The sequence below is a fragment of the Phocoena phocoena genome, chromosome 18 (genome assembly GCF_963924675.1).
Source record: "Phocoena phocoena chromosome 18, mPhoPho1.1, whole genome shotgun sequence".
NCBI classification, from domain to species: Eukaryota; Metazoa; Chordata; class Mammalia; order Artiodactyla; family Phocoenidae; genus Phocoena; species Phocoena phocoena.
Window position 1 is genome coordinate 54,335,912 of NC_089236.1, and position 27,176 is coordinate 54,363,087.

At 34.9% G+C, this 27,176-nt stretch overlaps 1 protein-coding gene across 3 annotated transcripts in view; it reads left to right on the plus strand.

The window, feature by feature from the left end:
• NDFIP2 (Nedd4 family interacting protein 2) overlaps positions 1–20,873 on the plus strand; it is a 63,609-nt gene extending 42,736 nt beyond the window's left edge. Inside the window, exons 4-8 of one of the 3 annotated variants that reach the window (XM_065896007.1) lie at positions 3,145–3,238; positions 11,154–11,278; positions 16,213–16,279; positions 18,948–19,053; positions 20,464–20,873. In XM_065896007.1, coding sequence (XP_065752079.1) covers positions 3,145–3,238; positions 11,154–11,278; positions 16,213–16,279; positions 18,948–19,051 — 390 coding nt within the window. In that variant the 3' untranslated portion in view covers positions 19,052–19,053; positions 20,464–20,873. Of the gene's footprint in view, positions 1–3,144; positions 3,239–11,153; positions 11,279–16,212; positions 16,280–18,947; positions 19,054–20,463 lie in introns of those variants that run through there. The other 2 variants (XM_065896009.1, XM_065896008.1) reach the window with 2 other exon arrangements.
• The last annotated feature ends 6,303 nt before the right edge of the window (positions 20,874–27,176 follow it).

Sequence of the window (27,176 nt, forward strand, 5' to 3'; positions counted from 1 at the left end):
GTTGAGTGAAATTCCATGGAATCAATATACTATAATATAGTGGCCATTCCTCTCTAGTGAACAATTAGATTCTTTTCAAGAGTGTTTGTGTTTTCGTGTTAATGCTGTAAAGGACATCTTTGTGCACATGTCTTCTATCTTTTTAAAAATGATGTCCTGGGCTTCCCTGGTGGCGCAGTGGTTGGGAGTCCACCTGCCAATGCAGCAGACATGGGTTCAAGCCCTGGTCCAGGAAGATCCCACATGCCGTGGAGCAACTAAGCCTGTGCACCACAACTACTGAGCCTGCTCTCTAGAGCCCACAAGCCACAACTACTGAGCCCGAGTGCCACAACTACTGAAGCCCGCGCACCTAGAGCCTGTGCTCTGCAACAAGAGAAGCCACCCAATGATAAGCCCGCGCACCGCAACAAAGAGTAGCCCTGCTCGCCGCAACTAGAGAAAAGCCCGCATACAGCAACAAAGACCCAACGCAGCCAAAAATAAAAGTAGAAATAAATAAATTTTAAAAAAAGAAAAAAAATGATGTCCTATGATAAAATCTCTTGGACTGGTGTTTCAAAAAGAGTATGAAATTTTATATTCTTGCCATCATATTGACAGTGTTTTTGGCCTTCTGTGCTTTAATGTTTATTTCTTAAATTAGCTTGAAATGATATAAAAATTCATTAATATGTATTTAATCATTGCCAGTTATTAAATTGACCATAAGACCATAAGGATATATGATTGCAGAGTTGAAGGGATCTTTTTGCCTAAATAAGGAGCAATATGGTTTTGAAAGTCTTTTTTTTTTTTTTTTAATATAATTATTTATTTATTTTTGCCTGCGTTGGGTCTTCATCACTTCACGCAGGCTTTCTCTAGTTGCAGCGAGCAGGGGCTGCTCTTCGTTGGAGTACGCGGGCTTCTCACTGCGCTGGTTTCTCTTGCTGCGGAGCACAGGTTCTAGGCGCGCAAGGGGCTTCAGTAGTTGTGGCGCACAGGCTTAGTTGCTCCGCGGCATGTGGGATCTTCCTGGACCAGGGCTCGAACCCATGTCCCCTGCATTGGCAGGCGGATTCTTAACCACTGCGCCACCAGGGAAGTCCCTGAAAGTCTTTTTCTTTCAGAAAAGCAATATATGTAGTGAGACTACCATGATTGCATGGAAAGAACATTGGTATCCTGGATTTAAGTCCTGCCTTGACCTAACTAATTATGTGATTTTGGGCAAGGCACTGAGCTTCTCTGAGCCTCTGTGTGTACTAACACAAAATTGAAAATTAACACCCAACTGAGGTTATGTATATGTAACATGGAGATAGTGAGTTTGTAAATCAGGTCATGTCAATCATTTGATCAAAACTCTGTAAGACCTCCCAGTTCACTCAGTAAAATCCAGGGTCCTTTAGTGGACTCTGGCTTTATTTCTTCCTGTTTTCTCTCTTATTCACTGTGGTTTCAACCTTGTTAGCCTCCTTACTATTTTTGTAACATGCCAGGTCTGATTCTCTCTTAGGAACTTGGAACTGGCTTATCCCTCTGCCTAAAACACTCCTCTATGAGATATCTGCATGGCTGACTCTCTTACCTCTCCTTTAATTCTTTGCTCAGTGTCACCTTAATGAGGCTTATGCGACCACCATATTAAAAACTGTAGCCCTTACTAAACATTCTAAACATCCTTTCCTTACATTTTTTTCCCCTAAACATCCTTTCCTTACTTTTTTTTTTTGCAGAGCATTTATATACCTTTTGTATAAGTAACTTATTTATTATGTCTTTATTTATTGTCCAGCTCCCCTCACTGGGATATAGGCTTCAGAAAGGCAAGCATCTTTGTTTTACATACATTCATATATCCCAAGTACCAGGAAGCAAAGTCTTATGTAGAATGGGTATTCTATCAATATTTGTTAAAAAATATATATATATATATTTGTTGAATATTGGAGGCAATTAGTGATAACAGACTTTGTACGTGCTTCCAGAGAAGTTTCTTGACATTTATAAGCAACTACAGTAATGTGTTTGTATATTATTTTTGTACACAAAAGTATTGTACTATATAAATGATTTTCACTTAATATATTTTGGAGATTGTAATTTATTTTTAAATCTTTACATTGCTTTTTGAATTTCATTGTTTTAGATATACAATAATTTATTTCATTGATCTCAAGAATTATAAACGGTCTGAGATTTTAGCCTACTTGCAAGGTAACAGATTAGCTTGTCACAGTTTTGTGGATGCTCACAGAAGACACAGGACTGCTGGGTCAGAGACAGAAACTTTATTTTTCACAGCAGTAGTAGTAGCCAGGGTATTAGCATTTTCTCATGGCAGTTTCCTGAGCCTCAGGTCCTGCAGGGCAACTCAGAGAGGGCGAAGCGATGCCTCTGCTCACAGTGTGGAACTCTGAGTTCAGGGGAACCCAATATTTTCTAATGGCTGATAAGCATGCCTACATCTCTGCTCTGGAGAGAGATACTATTTCTCTCTCCCAAAGCCATCTACTATATAAACATCCTTGAAAAGATAATACATAAAAAAGGTAGCCAATGCCTCTACCTGGGAGACATGTAGAAACATGAAAGACTCACAGAGAATTATCTCCTGACAGTTGCCCACTATTGATGGGCATTTAGATTGTGTCTAAGTTTTTGCTCTTATTAACATTGCTGCAGTGAATTATCTGTAATACATCATTTTTTATATTTCATGAGCTGGAATTACTGTGTTGGAAGATGTGTACGTTTTAATTTTTGATAAATATCGCCAAATTGCCAACCATAGAGTTTGTACCAATTTAGAGTTCACCACTGATTATGAAAAATCCTCTTTCCATTTGACACTGATGCAGCAGTGTCACATCGATCTTTTGTGATGTCATTTTCATTAATTCGATGTTATTCAATTTTTATCTTTTTTGTGTTTACTTTTAAAGTTACTCTTTTCAGGGGTGTCCGTGAAAAATTAATACTTGCTAATGTTTTTTGAGTACTTACTATGTATCAGATACTGTACTCATTATCTCATTTTGCCTATACAATACATTGAGGACATTAGGTTTTATTTAAATTTTTATCTTTACACTTAAGATAATAAAGTTGTAATTATCAATAGTTTAGTGAGCTATTCTAATAGTTTATGTTTTACAGATTCAAGAGGAAGAGTGTCCAACAAGAGATGACTTCAGTGATGCAGACCAGCTCAGAGTGGGTAATGATGGGATTTTCATGCTGGCGTTTTTCAGTAAGTGAAAACTGAAACTATTTCCAAACTATTTTTTTGCATTTATTGGTTGTGTATGTATTTAAAGTAACATCGACAGTGAGGGAAGGCAGATACTGTCAGTGTGTATCTTACCTTGTTTAAAATGTAAATTGATCTTGACATTTAACTAGCTGTGATCATACGGTACAAATCCTAGAATTTGTTAAACGCTTATCAGGTAACTTTGTATTGCAGTTATTATGCTAGATGCTGACTGTATAGAGATATATATAAGCATATTTAAAGCTAAATATGTTTTTGTATGTGAAATGCTGCATGTCCATTTGGGGCTATAGGAGCATGTATAATGAAATGATAAATTCTGCTTTTGGAGCAGAGGACTTCCACTTGAGTGTCTTTAAACAGGAGGAAGGGTTGGAAAAGGAGATATTCTGGGGAACTGGAACAATGTGATTTGAGACACAGGAGTATGAAGGTCTGTCTTATTTGTGCGGAATGGCAAGTAATTAGAAGACCGGAAACTGTAAAATTTTAACTTTTTGCAACATTCTTAAATTAACATTTGACTTTATAAAGTAGACTTAAGCTACTTGTGGAAAGACTTCATTAGAGTCTTCATTATTTCAGTTGCTATCTCAGGAATGGCACATAGTACACTCAGTACATAATATTATGACACTCAAACTGTGTAAATTGATAAAATAATGTTTGGAAACCCAGTATTCAACTAAGTACATTTATTAGATTATGGTAGGGTTAATTTCTGCCCTCAACCTGGTTAAATGACCACGCTTTCATACCTTCTTTGATAGAATGCTGATTTAATTTATTTCAGCTGTAGAGTTAATTTTGAAGCTAGAACTGAGGAATGTTTTACCTATGTAAAGTACCACATTCAACTTTAATAACAGACAAAAAAAATAGACAAAATAGAAAATACATACTTCCTAAGTTGAGTTACTTTTGAGTCTGAAAATTCCCTTACCTTTTCCTCCATTTTCAAATGGTTTCTTGCTTCCTTTCCTTATTTCATTTCATCTACTGAAGAATAGTAGTTGAACCGCGCAGAAATGTGTGTGTGGATGAGCAGGCAGTTACATTTTTCTCTTCAGATTTACTAAATTATATTCAGGTTGGCAATCAGCTAATGTATATGCAATTTTTTTTTTTTTTTTTTATGTTGTACGTGGGCCTCTCACCGTTGTGGCCTCTCCCGTTGCGGAGCACAGGCTCCAGACGTGCAGGCCCAGTGGCCATGGCCCACGGGCCCAGCCGCTCCACGGCATGCAGGATCTTCCCGGACCAGGGCACGAACCTGTGTCCCCTGCATCGGCAGGTGGACTCTCAACCACTGCGCCACCAGGGAAGCTCCCTGTATATGCAATATTTATGTCTTGTGGTTTTAGTTATAATTTGTAGTTAGATATGATGTTAAGTATGATGAAAAGGAAATGAACACTTTGGCTACAAATAACTCTGTTTTGTACTGTTAGTCTAGTGAACTTTAATTTTTTTCTTAGTTTAAGTTCAACCTGGTAACCTTTATATTAATAACAGGCTTCCCACATATTTTCTTTACAGAAAGTAGCGTAAACATTAATTCCTTTCATGGTTGTCTTTTAAGAAATCTTCATTGGAAAAAGAAAGAATTTAAATTTATTGTAGTTATTTGTAGTTAGTATAAATACCTGTTTCTTAGGAATAAAAACATGTTATTTGACACCATCTAATTATTTGACTCAGAGCTTAGTTATTATCTCTCCATTTCTATATTTCACTTAACCATGCTATCTTCTTATCAATCTTTATTTTTTAGATCTTTATTTTTTTTCACTGATACACCAGTGTTGTAAATGCACAGTAACCTAGGCACAAAAATAAGGTTGACCTTATTTTTGGCCACTGGTGCTACATTAATTAATATGAATATAAATATTTACATTTAATATATTAATGTAAATTACCTGCCTTTTGTTACATTTTTACTAAATTACGTTTCTACAGTTTATATCTTTATGCTTCCTATTCTACAAATACTGCACCAGTATTATAAGAGTAAGATTATAAATTATTTTTCACCTTCATTTCCTGATACATTTCTTTGGGTAGGGTGTAGGCCAGTACTTCAGTTTATTTGCTTTAATGAGCGTAGATTTATTTGTAGTCACTACCATCTAGTGGCTGTTCTACAAATTGCAACTTGCTATATTTTCTAAAGTGTAAACTATCCAGTAGCTATTGTCTATGTTCTGTTCTATTGTCTATTTCTAAGGTCTGGAAATAGATTTTCTTTAGCGTGGTTTATAATTTAAGCATTTCAGGTTATACAAGTTGTGCAAATAAAACTACAGTGATTATCAATAAGAATATTTCAGTTAAAACCTTTTCTTGGTTTAATTCTTTCCTTCTCTGTTTTCAATGTCTACAATTCAGTCTCTTACCACATGTAACCCTAAAAAAAAGTCTACGCGTAAATTTGGTGAGATAATTGCTTGTCCATGTTCAGAAAATGTAAAGAACGAAATGTGTGTATCCCCTGATAATGTTTTACTTCTCCTAATCCCTTGAAGTGTCACTGAAAAATGCCTTATGTGTGCCTTATGTGCTTGTATCTGAGCATACTTTTAAGAGATTTTGTCTCTAAAAGAATCAGTTATATGTTAGTTAAAAGCTAGAAATTAAGGTTTGGTTCGTTCGATAATTGACGTTCTGTGGAAATGACCTTGAACTCTAATGCTTAAAAATGTAATGGATTCTGTTTAGAAAACTTTTCTAAGGTTTAGCCTTTTGTACTGTGTGTGAATCTTCACGTCAGCATGCTATAGTAATAATTAATCACCGGCATTATTCCCATTTTAGACTTGAGGGAAACATAATTTAAAAGATATTAAGTTACTTGTACGTAACTTTAAAAAGAATTAGAAAGGTGTTTTGAAACGTGAATTCTGATTTGTAAGAAATTGCCGAACTGTCTTTCAGTTCTGTTCTGCATTCCTACCAGCAGTGAATGAAAGTTCCTATTGGTCTGATCCTCGTCAGCATTTAATATTAACAGTTTAAAAAATTTTAGAAATCTAGGGCTTCCCTGGCGGCGCAGTGGTTGAGAGTCCGCCTGCCGATGCAGGGGACACGGGTACGTGTCGCGGAGCGGCTGGGCCCGTGAGCCATTGCCGCTGAGCCTGTGCCGCTGAGCCATTGCCGCGTGTCTGGAGCCTGTGCTCCGCAACGGGAGAGGCCACAACAGTGAGAGTCCCGGGTACCACAGAAAAAAAAAAAATTTTAGAAATCTAATAGTTGTGGGATAGTATCTCTTTGGGATTTAATTTGCATTTCCCCAACGATTAGTGATCTTGAGCATCTTTATTCAGTAAATTCTTTCAAGTACCTACCATGGATGAGTCATAAAAGTGACAGTTCTTAGAGGGGTTATCTGGGCACTACACATTGAAAAACAATGCATTGATGACTTATTCTGTTCATGTAAAGCTATGTTTTTAGATGAGGTCACATACTGTAAGTGAATCCAGAAAGGGGGGACATCTAAGAATTATAACTACACCTTAAGAAACTCATAATATTTGTGAACATTTTATTGAATTTGTTCTGTTTATAAGAAAAATAATCTTGTCATTTCATTGCTTATAATTTAGTGGAAATGTCTTAAAATTAATAAATTGTTAGCTTCATGTTTTTCTCAATGGCTGATAGTTTAAACAGAGAATTGCATGAGGATAAGATAGGAATTTGCCTTTATGCAGTTCAGAATCAAGTATAGTGAAACTGATTATTCTTTGGGAACTTACTGTGTTTGAAACCTGGTGCATTTATATATAATGAGGATTTTTCTGTGATAAAAAATTTAATAAGTGCTTAATGTTAGTATATTGGTATTCATTCATTTATGATACTCATTTGTTTATTTTCAAAGCAAGTATCAAAATTTAATTTAAAACTTTTTAAACTTTTCATTTTGAAATAATTTTAAATTTAGGAAAAAATTGCAAAAATAGTACAATTGCCATATAACTTTCATTTTCCAAGTGTTAACATATGTAACTTCAGTCCAATGATCAACATTAGGAAATTAACATTACAAAATACTACTAACTAGTTTGTAGACCTTATTCACATTTTGCCAGTTGTCCCACTGATGTCCTTTTCTTGATCTAGGATCTATTTCAGGATTACACATTATATTAGTTTCTGTGTTTCCTTAGTCTGCCTCAACCTGGAACAGTTTCTTAGTCTTTCTTTGTTTCATAACAACTTTGATTCTTCTGAAGAATACTGGTCAGTTATTTTGTAGCATGTCTTTCAGTTAGGATTTAGCTCATGTTTCCTCATGATTAGATTCAGGTTTTGCATTTCTTTCCTTTTTTTTCTTTTTTCCCCCTCAAGAATACCACAGAAATGATGTGTTCTTTTCAGTACATCAAATCAGAAGCAATGGTCTAGATATGTCTTATTACTAGTGATGTTAACTCTTGTCAGGTTAAGGTAGTGTCCGCCAGCTTTCTTAACTATGAAGTTACTCTTTTCCCCTTTATTATTAATAAGTATCTTGTGGCTATTGAAAATTTTAAAGTGTAGCCTTACTAGTTAATGGATAAACTACAGTGTACAATATTGCTTTCTAGATTATTCTGCTAACCTCTTTGGGTAGGTGGGAGGTGTATATAATGAAAAGATCACTGGATATAAGCATAAAAGACGTGGATGCTCCAGTCCCAGCTATGCTTCTTACTTGGCTTGTGACATTGTGTGGAGCCTACCTGTTCTCAGTCTTAACTTGTCCTTCTGTTCTTGTCTTCTTTCTTAGGCATGTATATGTTCACCTGCCTCTACTACACATTATTTCTTTCATGGATTTTACATACTTAAGGTTTAGTGTACAATTTATTAAATTCTCTTTTTTGACAACTGAGACAGACATGTCCTAGAGGATCCAGAATTGAATGCTTTGCTCTTTCTGTACTGTAAAGACCTCTTCAGCTTTACTTCTATTTTATAGGCCAAGGGGCATAAAAAGTGAATCTATTTATGCTTCAGTAGTCACAACTTCTCTGTTTTCCTAGTGCTTAAACCAATTAAAGATGATTAAGTTGTGCATTTGTCTATTCAGACTGCCATAACGAAAAAGCACAGTCTGGGTGGCTTAAACAATGAAAATTTATTTTCTCACAGTTCTGGAGGGTAGAAGTCCAAGATTAAGGTGCCAGAAAATTTGGTTTCTGGTGAGGGTTCTCTTTGGGCCTGCAGTTGGCTGTCTTCTTGTGGTGTCCTCACATGACCTCTTCTCTACATGTGGGCAGAGAGAGAGAGCTTTCTCGTGTCTATTCCTCTTCCTATAAGGACACCAATCCTATTGTATTAGGGCTTCACCCATATAACCTTATTTAATTTTAGCCACCTCCCTAAAGGCACTATCTCTAAATACAGTCACACTGGAGGTCAGGGCTTTAATCTACGAATTTTGAGGGGACAGAGTTCAGTCTATAACAAATTATATCACATGAGCACAATTTATAGGAATTCATACTGCTGGCGGAGAGCATAAAGAAAACATGGTGGCTCATTAACTACTTTTTTTGTTCTTTTGAATCTTATTTCTCTTTTGGCTATAATGATACATATAATAGATATCGGTAAATCTGATTTTGAAGAAATTGGACAGTGTTAAAGTTATTTTTTCCCCAAAGCTAAACATACACATACTCAGGTGAAAATACACTTTTGGAATGTTTTACCGTTTTGGGTTTTCTCCATCAGTGCCTCCTATGTTTCAGCAACACGACATGCTTGCAAAATGATAGAATGTTTATAGCACACTGAGATAAAAGAGTAAGGTGCTCAGGACTGGTGGCAGTCTGTCCTCTGCCCCAGACCTCACCTGCCTGCCCTAAGGGCTGAGGAGAGACATATCTCAGCCTGTCATTAACACATAGGTAGCAACCAGTTGGGAATCTCTACTGCTGTTTGGTAATAAAAATTCTTTAGTTTAAATAGATATAAAATTATTTTTTGTTATGTGCTTTCCCTAACCTAACACAAATATTAGCCAGTTTGATACAGAGTGGCTATGTGCAATAGATTATTCTACAATGATGGAAATATCCTATCTCTGTTGTACAGTACGGTAGAGAGTAAACAAGCTTTATTTATAGTAGTGTCTCTTGAAATTGTTTTGCAGGAAAGATGGGACCTAGTCTGTAATGTGAAGAGATCATTTTGTATGGGTAGTGATGATGGCTAGCATTTTTTTAGCAGTCACCGTGTGCCAGCTTCTGTACTATGCTTAAACTCTTTACATTCTCACTTAATCCTCTTATCAATCTTGTGAAGTAGGTACTTAAAGATCAGAGGACTGTGGCTCAACAGAAGTCAGCAGTGAGTCCAAGGTCATATATCTAGTGAGTGAGTACGATGTGACTCAAACACGAGTCTCTTATTTCAAAATTGATTTTTCTGACTATCACACCATATAGTACAGTTTCCCATAAATGATCAAAAAAGCTGCGACTAGAAAGTATTAGGAAGGAAGAAATTAACAGGAGTAGGGGCATTACTTCGAAGAAATAGCCATTTCATTTAAACTTATCCTAAAATGTTTCCTCTTTGTCTTTAGAATTCTGAAAAACTAGAATTTCTCTAGGTAATTTACTTTATTCTCCCTGAGGCTTGGTTGGAGATATTTAGGGTAAGAGGCTGAGCACTGAACAAGATTTAGGTTCAAATTGATCTTTAGTTTTATTATTATTACTATTATTATTTTGATGATGTTGCTGTCTTGGACGTAAATAAGGTACTCTGATTATATCTCAAGGACCTATGTCAGAATGGTTTCTGCTATGAGAAATAGAAAACCCTTACTCAACTGTTTTAAATAGTTAGGAGATTATCTCACAAAATAAGAAGTCCCTGGATGAGCAGACCTCAGGCACAGACCATATCAGTGCTGTGGCTCTGCTTTGCTTTACTTCGGTTTTCTTCACTCCCCCACTATTTGGATTGATGGTTTAATCCTCAGGCTGATAGCAAGCTCCCTGCAGCAGTTCCAGGCATTACAGTTAAACGTGATACCCAGTGGAAGAAGGGCCTTTTCTTCTATTCTTTTTAAAAAACTTTCATTGTAGAAATTCTCAAACTAGACAAGAGTGTAATAAACATCTGTGTATCCATCTCCCAGCTTCAACAATGATCAATTCAAAACCACTGTTGTTTTACCTATATTCCATCTTCCCTCTCCTTGCTGTGTTTTTAAGAATGTTTTTCAGAAGTCCTATTAAAAAAAAATTCACTGGCAAGGGATTTGGGCCTTCTGTGATTTTCCCAGACAGGACTCACCTTTGGGGGCTAAGTATGGGGTCCAACCTTTCCTAAAAATACAGGCTCTAGAGGTCGGTGGGTTTCTGGGAAGGGGAACAACAGGTTTTGTTAGGTAAAAAAGAAGGCAATGAACAGTATCTGCGTAGGGAACAATAGTTTATAATTTATTCGGCTCATCTTTAATATTGCTTTTTAATTTGGCTGGCTGATGATGGCTTAGACTAGACTTTTTGGGTAGGATCACATGGGAGCTACATTGTGACCTAATTTTTAACTGGTTTAAAAATGCAGCTTCAATAACAAATGTATGTATAAAAGAAAAAAAAATGCAGTTTCACCTTTTGGTGATAAGCTGTCCTAAGGTATTGATTCTTGTTGACCAAACTGACAAGAAACCAAGCTTACCCACTTGTTAATGTATAGTTAGTAAATAATACATTTGCAAAAGGTAAACTATAGTCTATAAACAAGACTTAATTAGTACAGAATTAAGAGAAAGAACTGCTGTTTCCATTGAGTTATGAAGTATTATTGATGTTTATATTATGTCTCTGTTAATTTGTTTCCAAAGTGTGGTCTTTAAAAGAATTATTTCTCTTGCTTTCAGTGGCATTTATTTTCAACTGGCTTGGATTTTGTTTATCCTTCTGTATCACCAATACCATAGCTGGAAGGTATGGTGCCATCTGTGGATTTGGCCTTTCATTGATCAAATGGATCCTTATTGTCAGGGTGAGTGTCTTGATAGCCTCTATCACTTTTGTTTCTAAAATTAAAATACATAAAATTTCCTTTGTGGTTCACAAATGTTCATTTTGTGTATATGAGCTCAATTATTTTGAGACTTATTCTTAACTTCTGTCCTTAACTATCATAGTGATCTCTGTGGTGTGGACATTTTATGACTGTATTATATGAGAGCTTGTTAGTATGTGGAAAGAAATTTTTGTTTGTTTTTAATTAATTTATTTATTTATTTTTGGCTGCGTTGGGTCTTTGTTGCTGCCTGACGGCTTTCTCTAGTTGTGGTGAGCAGGGGCTACTCTTTGTTGCAGTGCGTGGGCTTCTCCTTGCGGTGGCTTCTCTTGTTGCGGAGCGTGGGCTTTAGACGCGTAGTTGTGGCTCGCTGGCTCTAGAGCACAGGCTCAGTAGTTGTGGTGCACGGGCTTAGTTGCTCCGCGGCATGTGGGATCATCCCGGACCAGGGCTCGAACCCGTGTCCCCTGCATTGGCAGGCGGATTCTTAACCACTGCGCCACCAGGGAAGCCTCAGTAAGTGGAAAGGACTTTGAAATCAGATAAATCTGAGTTTGAATTTCATCTTTTTGTATATCAGTGTTCTAACTTTAAGTTTTTAAATTGTTCTGAGCGTTAGTTTCTTCATGGTAAGCTGATAATAGCTGCCATTCAGTATTTTTGTGAGGCATGAATATGACATACTGAGAGTACCTTGCTCAGTTGCTGCACAAGTATATGTGCTCAGTAAATCATGGCTGCCACTATTGTGATATAGTGTAGGTCTGCCTAAAATCAGTTTTAAAACATAAAAATTTCCATTGGTTAGTGAAATTATCATGGACTTAAATATCTTCTCACTGTTTCTTTTTTATTTTTATTTTTTCTTTTTTGGTAACATTAAGAGCTAAAAAAGTACAGTACAGGCCTTTGAGGTGGTTATGAGAACTCATCTTTTTTTCCTTTACATTCCTTCTAAGCCTTTCTTCTCATTTTCCTGTTGTTCCTGGAAATCAACCTCTGTCTATCTTGTATCATTTACGAGGTAGTGTGTAGGGAGATAACAAGAAGTCCTTTTCTTTCTCCTATCTCAACAGCTTTTCTAGCCCCCGAATAATTTTTTGTACCCGTTGTACAGGCAGTAGTATTGTTAACATAATCTTCCCCCAGCTCTTTTCCTTTGCCTCTTGAAGGCCCCTTTTGGCTCCTTTTTACAAAGCTTTTCTCCTGATTTCTTTAGGTAAGGCTAGGAAAGTGGCTTTGTTAATTAATAACTCTTCTTAAAAGTTACCCACACATTTAAATGCTATATACAACTAATAAAATATATACTTTCTACAAATCATATATATTTAAACATTGATTTCTAGTTGGATGAGTCAAATCCTCCTGAAATTTTCAGTAGAATCATATACTAATATGTTGGCTTTTATTAAGTGCTTCACACACTTCAGTTATGCACCTACCTTGTCAAATAGATTTAAAAAATTACCCATTATAAAAATATGAAAACTTTGAATTTTATGTGTTTCTTCATTATTTTTAAACTTATTTTATTACTTCCCAGGGTTTCAGTAATCTTCTCATACCCTGTCTCTGTTCAGACTAGGTTATAGGATTTGGTTATTAAACAGTTGATTCTTGGTGGGACCTGTGGACTGACTTCTTCTAAGGTGATTAAAACCTGAGCCATTGTAAGAACTGCCCCCCTGGCAATTTCTTGTTTCAATTTCATTTAAAAAATGTAGAGTGGGTTCCCACCATTAGCATAAATCTGTTAGGTGTTATGGGGCATGCAGAGATAAAGAGACAGCCCCTGCCTTTGCAGAAGTTATTACTAGAAAATCTCGAAAGAGTTGGAACTAGGTAATGTCCAACCTTGGTTATGTTAGTAATAGAATTAATTACAATTTTTCAAATGAGATTTCTTGTCTAAGTCACAGAACACAGAAAATGATTTGATTTTCTCAATTCTCCTAAAGTTATTGAATTGCTAGTATCATTCTACATTCATAAAAAAGAAATTAGTGCATTATATGCAACCTTTGCCTCTAGGATATTAGGGCCTAATTCTCTCTTAGAATCCCAGGTTGAGAAGGGGTTAGATTGTCTAGTAATCAACTCCAGTCAGTGTGATAAGATGGGGACCTTAAATTCAAAGACTGGAGTTTCTCAACGTTTTGTAAGGTATATAAGAGCATCAAGTTTAATCACTGGGACTGTTGAGTTTCCTTTTAAAATACCTTTACTGAGTTAAGGTTAATATTATACCTGTAGTGTATATTGAGAATTGATATAAGAGAAGGATTTAAAAAAATCTTTTGTTATAGGGATTCCCTGGTGGCGCAGTGGTTGAGAGTCCGCCTGCCAATGCAGGGGACACGGGTTCATGCCCCGGTCCGGGAGGATCCCACATGCCGTGGAGTGGCTGGGCCCGTGAGCCATGGCCGCTGAGCCTGCGCGTCTGGAGCCTGTGCTCCGCAGTGGGAGAGGCCACAACAGTGAGAGGCCCGTGTACCCAAAAAAAAAAATCTTTTGTTATAAAATAACAGTAGCCACCATTCAGTGAGTACTTACTATGTTCCAGGCATAATTCATTACAGGCACTAAATTCTTTAACCCTGTCTGTATCAGTGATGCTGGAGACAAGCCAGCCATTTTATTGATGATGAAACTAAGAATAAAAAGTCTAATAACTTGCTCAGTGTCCCACAGTTTGTATGTGGATTTGAATCTAGCTTGATTTCAGTTCAGTGCCTGTTCTCCTAATTCTCTACTGCCTCTGTAACACTGTACTTTGACTTTTATTATAATGCTTAAGGCATTAAGTTTCCCTTGTAGTTCAATGCTGAGAGAAAGGTTTTCTCCTGAAAGCCTGGTGTTTCCTTTTATTAGATAATAGGCAATTTATAAATTAACTGCTGCTTTTCTTTTTGTTTCTGAGCTGCTGCGAACCTCTTATTTAGTATAAATATCTTTAGCCCAGGTACTGATATTATTTTTAAGGCTTTTGATGTTTCTATTATTTGTTTTAAAAGGCATATATATTTTATTAAAAACTGACAAGTCTTTTAGAAAGTAGACAGGATGTAAACAATAAAATACTGGTGTCATATTAATAAAATAAAATCAGATGAATTCTTTTTTTTCAAATTTAAATCAGATAAATTCTTATTGTTTGTTAATTTATTTTCCAAAATTTGATTTCTGCAGCCTGCGGTTGACCAGTCAACATGATTTATTTAGTTATTTTAAAAAAAACAAAAACACAGCTTGGCTCAGCCCTATGACTTTTAGTATTTTGAAACACTTGACAACTTAGTAATGAGCCCAAAAGCTTATTAGTTTATCCTTTTTACATGGTGAGTTTTTCTCTTTGACTTCAAAATGAAGGTAATTCTATTCTTCACTTGGGAGTAAATAAAGAATAGCTGCAGGTTCGTATTTTTGGTGAAGAATGACATTGTTCTTTTCTGATTGCCTCTTGTCGGGTAATATTATATATTAAATATATTTTAAATATTAGAAATATATATTTTTAAATATATTTAAAAATTAGAAAGTTAAAAGTGTATTGCTTAGGTTCTTTATTCCTTTTGTTCTTATAATCTCTAAAACCTGTATGAATACCTTTTATTTCTAATTATTAATCATTTGATTAAAAAGTAGTGTAGTGCTTTCCTACTTTACAAGCTATATTTCCACAATTTTCTAGTTCTCCCTTTATTGTACATATTTTTAAGGTGTAGGAGTATGTGGGATTTGCATCTATGATGGTACTCTGAAATCTCTAATCTTTGTAATTTCTAAAACTCTAAACTGAGAACTTAGATCATGGTTCATATATTGTAAATACTTCCTGTGAGAATAATTTGAAAGCTTTTAAAAACAGATTTAGATAACCTTTAGTGGATATACTTCCTCACTAGTAACATTACAATTTGTAAGCATTTTTGTTATAACCACACCTATCAGATTTTTAAGCTTTTATGGAAATTACCAATGAATAGTTGGAAATAATTACCTATAAAGTTGGAGATAGATACATCTGAGGACAAATCTGCATTTAACAAACTCATTTTTAGTTAAATCAGATTCGGTTCAGAGACCAATGGAAACAGAGTAGATTAAATAAGCAGGAATATTAGACTGATTTAAAAAGAAAACTTTTCGAAGATAATAAATCATCATGTCCCTAGTCTAATCAAGGAAAAGATACCTGTGTCCAATATCATCAAACCCTGCCTTCCGTCTGCCTGTTCATATCCTCACTTCACAGAGAATATAAACCGCCTACCACGGCCACTAATAGGAACTGTTGAAATGCCGCTTCAAGGTTCATTTCGCTGTTCTCAGCTCACTGTTGGGAAATGAATGCTGGAGCATCTAGTTTGAAAATAAAAAGACTCTAATGAGTTGGGGGTCTTTATGTGCCTAGTATTCTTGGCAGTGATTAACAGTAGGGGGTGTATAGAAGGTCAAAAGCTCTTCTTTTTAGAGGTCAGCAGAACATCCCCATCTGATAAGATTAAACTAATGTGGCTTTTGGTGTTAATATCTAAAGCAGCAGGTTGCTGTAGTGTGTTTGGGATGGTAGTTGTGGCTTTGAGAGATTATGAAAAAAGAACTGACATGTGAACTCTTTAATGAGAAAATGTTGGATTCAGATATATAGCACTTACCTTTCTTCTTTACAAGCAGTTTGAAACTATTTTTTGTTTCTAAAATATTTTGCATAAGTGTGTTTGCTGTTATTTTTTCTCAAATAATTATATGTGTATGTCATTAAGTATTTTTTTCTTTTCTGTTTTTCTTTTTGTGCTGTTTTAAGTGCTAAAGATTATTTGAGGTAAATCATTCTGAAACTAAGACTTATGATTTTCAAATTTAGGTACACAAATACGGTTAATATATTTATGTTCACTCCACAGTTTTCTGATTATTTTACTGGATATTTCAATGGACAGTATTGGCTTTGGTGGATATTTCTTGTACTTGGTAAGTTAATTCTTAATGCATTTCAGTATGACTAATTTGTATTTAGTTTAACTTTGATGTTTCCTAAAAATGTGAGATGTAAATATACTGTTTTATAATTTATGTGGAAAAAAGTTTTTCTGTTGTAAAATTCTCATATCCAAACACATATCATCTTGGCTATTCAGATAATTCTATGTAGCATTCTGGATTTCTGATTTAAAATTCAGAGCCTGTCAATTTAAAGAATCAGTGGTTGAATGATAAGTCAGTCCTACAAAACTTGAAAATCCTAAAATGATTAAAAAATAGTTACCTTCAGCATGTATTTTGGAAAATATACATGCATAATTTTCTTTTAATGATCGTAGGAAGTGTTGAGAGGAGGATAGTTGGATATTCTGTCCATTCTTTTATTTTTGGATCATTGAAACATTCTTTACACTTTGGAAGTGTACCCTGCATTAATCATTAATCAGTCAGGCATAAGGAAAGGCTTCATGCCTAGCGATCACAGTACTTCTGTTGAGTTTTCTTCTTACAAGGCATGTCTTTTATTAATATTGATGAATTTTATGGATTTCCGATTTCCAATCCCTTGTGTTTTCCTCTTTAGATATATGATAATTAAGTTAATCTTAAAATCACGTGATACCTTTAATCCACATTTCAAATTTATTTACCGACATGAAGAATACATTTTGTTTCTTTTTAGGTTTAAGAGCCCACATTTCTCTAGTAACATAATTATACCAGAAAATAGCATTTCAGTAGGTGGCAGTGTTCTCCTTGAGTTTATATTTAGTCCTGCTGTTGCATCTTTTGGATCTTTGGGGAAACAAAATCTTAGTGGTCGGTTAAGGTCACTAAAAATCCTAGATTGTTTCTCTAATAATTATAATGAAATTATTCTAATGTGGTTTTGTTGGGGAGTCAGACTTGTACAAAAGTTTAGCCAGTTTTTTGTATTGTTAATTGTTTTCTGACTGATTCTGTGCTCATTATTGAGTTTCTTCCTTAAAAGTGAAAAAATTGATAGTCTTTTAGGTATTTAAGCATATTGAATGAGATACTTGCTTATAAATATTATTAGCGGATTGAGGAGCCTTCGGAAGGCAACTGTGAGACAGAGTAGAATGCAGAGGGCAACCCCAGTTCCATATCAGAGCCATAATCTAGCATTTAGGGGAATGTGAAAACTTAATTCATGATCAAAATGTTCCTCTCACATAATACTCAGAAGAGTGTTGAGCACATCATAGAATGCTGAGAAACAATAGCTGCTGAGTGATCGGTTTCTAGATGTGAATTGGCTTATTTTGGAAAATGCCTGAGCAGAACAAAATATGTCTTAGAATCAGCAGCTTCATAGACAAAAGAAAGGATTTCACAAATAATTTTGGTGTACATTTTTCACAATATCATTATCTTTGAACAGCATCTGGAAGGGCATGAGGGGAGAATTCAGAGTGGGGGTCACAAGTGGAAAGAGGATATGGGAAGCAGATGGGATCAGATTTAGGTGAAACTTATACCACTTGTTTAAGTCATTATTTGTATATCTCTTCTATCTTTCCTCTCTAATTTATTATAACCATGCTTCTTATTTTAGTGCTTTGATTATTGTCTTAGAATTGGGTTACAAATTTCAGTTGAGACTTTACATTTTAAATTGACAGACTCTTCCTCCTGGCGAGGAAAGTTGCATGGGTACATATCTTTTGGTTCCTGCCCTCCCGCCCACCATTACCTAGTTAAAAATTTACTGGAGTCGATAAATGTTGCCCTTAGAATTGTATGCTTAAGTATATCAAAGACTTAGCTCTGCTAATAATGGTAATGCTTTTTATACTTAGCTAATATTTTTCACCTGAAACTTTGAAGCATTTCACAGGCTTTGTTTAATTGATTACTAAAGATACCTGTGATTATTATAAATGATTATTAATGTAAATGATTATTATTTAAAAATACTGTTTTACAGAGGAGAACACTGAGATAGATAGAAGATACATCTCAAATCATTTAAGAAATCACTAGTGGCTGCTTCCAAAGTCTTCTTTCTTGATTTTTCTCAACTTAATTTTTATTATAAATTAGTCTTTTATTACTTGAAAATAATAACTAATAAGTAAATTATTTACATAATGCACATATCTCTAAATACAAATCTTGCAGATGACAGGCACCTGATCTTGCTAGACAGGCTTGTTATTGGTTTTATCCCACAATTGTTAGCAATTACATGCATATGTTCTCTCTTGAATACTTTCTATCAATAAATATGTCTTAGTTTGCTTAGTAGTTATAGTAATTAAAAAGTTTGGTATAAAATGGGACTTCTATGAGTTGAATCAGTTTAAATGCATTAGGTAGCTTTGCTTTTTAAGAAATAATTTAGTAAGTGTATTTTTGTGTAATTTTGGATTTTCGTGGCTGGATTTACTTTACTTTAGATACATCTAGGTGTAACAAATTGAAAGAATTTGGGGGTGGCAGTAAAATTTTATTATATTTCCTTAAAATAGATTTGTCATTATAATGTAAAATATATTATGGAATGACTGTAATCCTACACGTTAAATTCCTTAGACCAAGAGGATCTTGTTTATAATTGTCTATCTAAAATGTATTGTGTCCCCTTTCTGTGTAAGAACATAACATATCTGTATTATTTCAACCTTCTCAGGCCTGCTTCTTTTCTTCAGAGGATTTGTTAATTATCTAAAAGTCAGAAACATGTCTGAAAGCATGGCAGCTGCTCATAGAACAAGATATTTCTTCTTATTATAGAGGTAAGAAATATTAATATATTAATTGTTTATTCCTTTTGTATTCAAATTCACCAGATGCATATTAAATGCTTAATGTGTACTCATGTTGTTTACTCAAATTCAGCATATTTAATAGATTTTTATACTGTTAACAGTCACTTACTGAAATTTAAGAAGTTGTGAACTTTTAAGATAACTTCCATTTTAAAAATTGAATTTCATACATTTTAATTTTTAAAAATGTATTATGAGTAAACTGAAACTTTAAATCAGACTTTTAAATTTCTTTTTAAAGCTTGACCACAGGATGTATACGAAGTAACCACCAGCACAGCATTTGAAAGCTTGAAAAACAAAATATGACAAAGCACTTACACAGAGAGAATGGGCATTTTGCATAAAACAGTGTGAAATTCACATAGATATCTGGTGGATAAAACAAACAAAAAAACAAGTCTGATTGAAAAGCAACTTGCCATGCACTGATCTTAACAAACTGGATCAATGAATAAAAGTTGTGTGAAGAAAATAGGAGCTTTGTTACTATTTTCTTAATGTGTGCCAGTTTGTATCAACAACCAAGGCTGCAACTTGTATAAATGGGAATATAAAGAAATGAGCAGAGGTTGTCTTACTGGTTATCCAGTGAGTTTCTGGAGGCTGTGTCTATAGTAAAGGCATTTATTTATTATGCAGCTAGTAGATCTTCACATGAAGAGACCTCATATCTCTACTCGCTATACTATTGATACTTTTAAAGCAAGTACCATACACTTCATTGATTTGAACTTTTAAAGTAGTTGAACCGCATAAGCAAAATGTCTACTAAAACACTTAACTTCTGGATGTATCTTTAAGTACAAAATGCTTCAAGTTGCTATGACTTAAGTATAAATAAATTGTATGGTTTGTGATTTGGTTGCTTAAATTTTATGCTTATATGAGTTTTACATAAGCTGACATGATTTACTTATTTCTGCTAAAGAGAACAATGATTACAATTGCATTTCTGGATTATATTTAAATATCACTTTAAATGTTCCACTAAGGTTTCTTCCTCCCCCTAGAAGATGTCACATTTTCTCTTTAACTGGTAAAATGTCTTTACAAGCAGTGACCTTAAGAGTTTGTCGGTATTACCTGTAAGATAAAAGGCAAAGTAATTTTACTAATTTAAATGATATTCTGTGAATATTCAGTGTGATTACCTTGTTTGCATTTTCAAGAGTTTAAACTCTAATGTAAATATTTTCTAGATGGTTAGAAGCCTAAACTTTAAAATATATTTTGATATATGCTACCTTATGTCATTCTTACCAAAAGGATATTATATACTTGATGTAATACTGCTTATAAGGTCGGTTTTCATTATGCTGTCGTTTAGATAATTGCAACTTAATACATTTTAAGGCTAATTCTTTTTGTCCCTAGACTGCATCGACCAGACATTCCTTTCTTGTATCAATGTGAAATTTCCAGATCGTCTGTAAACCTGCAACTTTAATAAGATAGAAGACTACTAAAAGCAGAAGACAAATTAGTGAGGAAAAGATAGAGCTTCATAACTGAATGGCAGAGTGGTTTATGCGTAAAAGCCATTTCTGTTCATTCTCTTAAATATTTATATTTCATTTGTTTTGCACAGTTGCATATGTGCCCATTTAAAAGATTTGGGTATACTTGAAAGAAACCATAAAGTGGTAGCAGTAAAGTGCAGTCACATTTGATTAATCAGTGTTTGATATAATTGAAAGAGTTGAGTGATAAACAGTCTTCCAGCATGTAAATGCCATTGACTTCTGACCTGACATTTAACAATAAAAATGAAACTATTAACCATGTCAAATACTTTAGTTTCTGGCTCTTAGATTTATCTAGTAACTCTACACATGAAACATCCTTTGTTATATATAAAGTTTTTTGAAACCTGCAGTGCTGATTATTAGGCTTTGTCAGATTCTTGAACCAATATTTACATCATTATTTAGCAAAACTTTCTGTAAATAACCATGCATAAATTACTTTCTGCATCTTTTTCTTAGAAATTGTGTCTAGATAGATATCTCTTCATTAATTTTAAATTAAGTGAACTTAATATGTATAGAAAATTTGGGTGTTAAAGATAGTTTTAGGACAAATTTTAAGAAAATGTGGGTATGCCACATGTCCTTTATAAGAAAATTTTTTTTTTTTTTTTAAAGGGACATGACAGTTTTAGGGTTTCTCAAATGAGAAGTTTGGTTTTTAGCATTGTTCATCTTAGAGATTCTTGCAGGAAGAGATTGTATTAGATATTATATTTATTTCATTTAAGACATTTTTGAAAATTAATTTTCTGAATAAGATACTCTCATTCATTTTGTCTTTTAAAAAGCCAATAAAAAGTACCTTTAAATATCATTGTAATATTTTTTTCCTTTAGATGTTTAGTTTAATTTAGCAAATAAAAACTTGTGCTTTTAATAGCTTCTTGCTTTCTGATTGTAGGATTAACTTGTAAAAATCATTTCCTGAATTGAGATATGTGAAATATCTGTTTTCAAGTTATGGAAATGTGTCTGTGGAATATAGGGGTGTGAGTGTGTTGCGAGAGTGTGTGTGAATATTATTACAACTGGAATCTATTTTACATTCATAAGCTACTACATTTTACAAATCATTTTATGTCTCATCTGTTTTCTCTTCAGTTATATCTTTGCTTTTGAAATGCAACATTAAAAATGATGGGAATTATCTTTTAAACTTAAAAATCAGTTGATACAGCTATATAGAACATATAAAATATATTGCTTGTTTATTATTAGACACTGACTACTAAAAGATACATCTAAAACTATTCAGGGTCATTTTTCCATTTCTGAAAAAATAAAATTTATTACGCTTTATAACTTTTTTTGTATTTCTCTGTATTTTCTGATTTATTTCATTGTCTTTGATAAATAAAACATGTTTTGTTTTGCTAATTGAGCCTCCTATTTTCTTGTTTTCCCTCATTTATTCTCCTCCCCTGCTAGAATTTTTATTGTTTGTTACACCCATTGAAGTAAAACAATAGCCTGGGGTAAAGAAACAAAATATTTGATTTAGTTGCCTGATTTGGAAATTAATTAAAGTTAAAATTTACTTAGAAGAAATGTGAACTCGTGCTAGGTCTCTTTATTGCACGTTAATTTTCCTGTAGACCTGTACTTTGTTCTTTGTAATAGTTTTTAATGAAATTAAGCTATGATACATAGTAAGTTAAAATATCTAGATCATCTATCATACATCAATTTATTAAAATTTTATTTTTGTTTCTGTGGCGTTAATACTTAGTTTCTGCATGTGGATGTTGACCCAATGTCAAAACTTCACTTTTTGTTTTGATTTTTTTTTCCCCCCAAATCTGTAAGATTCAAGTGTGATGTTACCTGATCCTCTTTAATTGGTACAATTCATTGGTAGTCTTAAATCTCATCATCCAATCAGGAGAATCAGAATATTATTTTAAAAAACAACATTCTCTTCTGGATTTATCAGATCCTACGTACTTCCCTTCATTTCCTGTGAGCTTGGACAGAATAGCTGCTGTTGTGTTTTGGAGATACTTAATTGCCTTTGCACCCTGCCTTAAAGACTGAAAATCAAAATCCTTGTTAGGGTATCTATAAACAATTTTTGAATGAGTGTGAACTGGAGCTCGGAAGTTAATACAAAAAATATATTACATTATTTCTATTATATTTGAATAAGCTAGTTATGGCCAGAAAAATCCATTTTTATGTTTTTATGAAGTAAACTGAATTTAAGGTAAAAATACATTTTCTATATAGTATGTTCAGGATACATCTTAGAAATTAAAAGACAAATTCTATTATAGTTGGTTAAAATGAAAATCTCTTTTTAATAGAAAAAAATACTAATCTCTAGCCTTTTGAGTCTATAAGCTATATCCCATGCCTTTGAAGTTCATAAATTTTAACCTGTTAAGATAATAATCACTAATATTTCCAGCAAAACCTCTGATGACAGGAAAAGTAGAGTTCAGAAAGTCCAGTTGGAGAAAAATTCAGGGTTTCTTAATTTAATATAATTTTTTCAACTGGTCTATACTGTCCCCCAAAGCACAAAGGTGATGATAGTGCATCTGATACTGTATTTAACTAGAGTGACATATATATCCTGAGTTTGCTCATAACAGATCTGGTTATTCCTATTTCCTCACCTTATATAGTGCCTCCTCTCTCATAAGTGTCCTAATTTGGAGGAGAAATTATATATATGATCACCCTGTATATAACTCTACACTGTGCTGAGAAGTGACTGCCTAAACCCACTGCCCTTTGAGAGAAGTAACTGCAGTATTAGGGCAGGAGTCACCTAGTCAGCCCTGCCTAGACACCCGTTTTTTTGGCCTGTATAACACACATGGTACTATTTTTTTTTTCCTTTTTTTTTTTTTTTTTAAATAGAAGTTGTATCGGAATGATTCCACTTATGGTAAATAGTAAACAGTGAGCTTTTTGTATGTTTAAACTGCTGTTAATTGTTATTTTAATTGTTTGCTATTTAATTCTTCAAATAGTCATGAAATATTAGTGTATTATATTCTAAAACCTCATTCTTGATAAAGTTCAACTGTTAGATGATAATGTGCCATTTAGTATTGAATGTCCTTGCCCATATATAAAACATGTTTTATATGTGTTAATAAAGTTCAGTAAATGTGGAAATGTGAACCTGTCATGCATGTTTTTCAAAATCAGTTTGATTCACAATATATTATCACCACCTTGGCCTCACGAAATGTTTATATGATCAAACTTATGTTACAAGAAAACAACTGGCATGGAATTAGGTTGGAGTGTGGGAACATCATTTAACTTGTCACAGTAATTTGTATGTTGGGAGATAGATTGCAGTTTAATTTTAATAAATGCAAAAGCATCAGCTTTATGAAGATAATTTATGTTTCTTTCTACTTTGCAAAAGGTTAGTCGTCACCGTAGATCAGACCTGCTTATGGGTGTGTGTTCTTATTTGGGACATATGACCTAAAATACAACCTTCCCTAAAGTTATTTAGAAAAACAGAAAAAGCTCATTCCATACTTCGTAAAAGTTAAGCAGTTAGAAAGAAAATGTTTATTTTGAACTCAACATGTTTGCTTGTTTTCACTTTTCTTTCTTGATGTTTTCAACTTAGCTTTCTTTTTTTGTTTGTTTTTGTTTTGAGAGATTAAGCTACCTGCTTCTAAAAATCCCACTTAGTTTTCATGGAAACCATTAAAAAAAAAATTCAGCAGCTAAATAGGGAAGAGATAGGGTTATTGCCCCTTTAACAGCTGAGGTTATAGCAAGCCCAGATCACACACTGGTTCACATAATCTTGGAGGTCATTTTCCTCTCAAGCTTGCAAAACAAAAAGAACAAACAAACCCACTTTATTACTTTTCTACTCCTTCGTGTTTGTTTTAATTAAACCAGTGCTTTACCTTTAGTGACAGCGAGAAGGGCCACAGACTATCCTTCCTTAAAGCAGTTTCTTTTCTTCTTTTAGCTTTACCAGAAGCATAGTGAGATCAGCAAGTACAACAAAAGTTTGCCCAAAGCTCAGAAGCAATCTGGAGGACTCAGAATGTGAAAAGTAACAAATAACCTTGTTGGAAAGATGAACTCTTCAGAGGTATAAGAACTGTACTTGTGCATAAATCCCTAGTGTGGAAATATGTTATTTCGTTTCCATCAAACTGAGTTTTCGCAGCCATGTAAATTCCTGCATAGTGATTTGGTTTGACTAACTATGGCATTTGGGCTGTAAACCTTTAATTCCCATTTTATTCATTCAGAGAGAAGACCTAAAGACCCTTAATTGCTAGCAAGCATTGGTGACCACTCATGCTAATATAATAAAGTGTGAAATATCACTTCCTAAATCCAGATTTTTAAAATGATGAGACTATGGAAAGTGTCAGTTCACTGAGATTTATGAACCTTCTTTTTTCAAACAGGATAAAATCAGACAAAAGTTTAATAACATGTATACGTGGGAAAGACCCAGAAAAACTGAGTAACTCGCCAAAATGGCTGAAACCCTCACCTTAAATACCATTTTCAGCTGAGAGTTACGAACTTTTAAGAGACAGCTGGGTCGTACATATCCCTAATTCTACAGGATCTCCAGAGGTGAATTTTTGATTGAATGATTCTTTGAATATCTCTCTAGAGCTGTGATTGTTATTCAATATGGTGCATTATAGTCAACTGGGAATTGGGGGGAAATTAACATCCCAGCCTCAATTTCCAGAAGTTCCAATGCAATACATCTGCCCTGTGACAGCACATTTCCTTCCCATAGTTTGAAGTTGTGGATTTTGGTCTAGTAGTCCTGCTGATGCCTCTCTTATCATGTGTTTCTCTCTATAGCTATCTCCTTGTGTACAAGTGATAGGAAGTTAGAAGTGTTAGGATCAACACATAAGTCAGACTTTGCAGGGCAAGGAAAAGGCACATAATTCAGATCTCAAACGGTTAATGAGCATTTCTGGAGTTCTTGCTTCATGACCTCTCTCACTCAGAGCCTTCTGGTTTTCCTGCCTTTAAACACACAGCGTGGCTCTCCGCAGGGCTGTATCTGCAGGGCAGTGTGGGAGCGTTGGGACAGAATAGAACTGTTTGTGCTGAGAAGGCAGTTACTTTCTCCGTAATCCTGTAAAGTGAGCAGAATTGGATTAATTACCATATAGTTGATTTTTCTCGCCTCAAAAAAATATAATGTTTTTCCACTAGTATCTTCCCTTCTCTATCCTTGAGGAGCCTGTGGATGATTAAGAGAGGGAGCTTTTGTGTAACAGAAAGACTGAGCTAGATTACCCCCGGACTCAAATAGCTCTCATGCAAGCTCAGGCAATTTGCTTAACCGACACACCTCAGTTTCCCCATCTGTTTGTTGGGAAGCACAATATGTACCTGAGGATTAGGTGAGATTTATGCCAAAGAAAAAGGTAGACACTACATCTTTCGGCTCAGTGTGTTTGCTGACTGGGCCGCCAGTTAGTGTTAGGAAATGCCTCCAGGACCTGAAGTAAGCCCTTGCCTGATGTGGGCATTTTATCTGCCAGTCCCTTTGGAAAGGGTGATTATAGTAGCATCACGTTGATCGAGTGCTGGCTCCCTGTATCTCCTCTGTGGCAAGTGGAATTAAAGCAACAGTTGCCTAGATGACCATTGATTTTAAGGGGCCCAGTTATGTAAAGAGTGGAAGCGCGCCAGCTGGTGGGGCAGAGGAAGCGCACACACGTCTCTGGGCTGAAGCTCGGAAGCCTACAGGCCAGTCCCTTCAGAGTTCCGCTGTGAGTTGATGAGATGCTGTCACTCTATCATTGGTGACTCACTGCTTTTGCTCAGGGAGCCAGTGCACTGAAATCCTGGTTGGCAAGTGAACAGAAAATAGGTTGGTGGGCAGGTGGTTTCTGATTCTAGGATAAATTACTTCACCAGCTTTCTCTTATGAATGATGGGTTCCTAGTCTTGGATTTATTTATTTTTTTAATGTCTGTGACTTTGAAAGGGAAACACATAGATTGGAGCTAAGTCCCTTGGACTCTACCATGATCGTAGTTGGGGTGAGATGTTTTTGAGTGTCAGTTCATAGTTCTTGAAGGGATCATGCTGTTGCCGCCACATCAAATCCATCTCCACCTTATTCCTCTTCCCATCTTCTTCAAAAAGAGCTTGAATTCTCTCTCTTTGGGGAAGCCTTTCTCATCCTCCTGCCCTGACTCTGGTCCTCTTGGTTCTTAGACCCCTCTATTATTCCCGTCAAGGCATTTATGACACTGCGCCATCACTGTTGATTTTTGTGTTTCTGTCCCCAGTGGTGGATATTTTCTCTTATTCAGCTTTGCTTGCCTCCCCAGCACCTAGCACAGATCTTGACAAATTGAATGAATGGATGGATGGGGTGGGTGGCATAGCTGCTAGGGCCGGGATCTGTGTGTGTCCCTGGATATGTAAGATGCTTTTGCCCTTTAGCTCAGAGGCTAGTGGGAGCAGATTTATAAACAGAAAAAGGTGCTAACGTGAGATAGATGGGAACAAACATCATGGGTCTGAGTAATTGATCTCTGAGAGAACTAGGGCACCCTTCACTGCAGAGATGACACT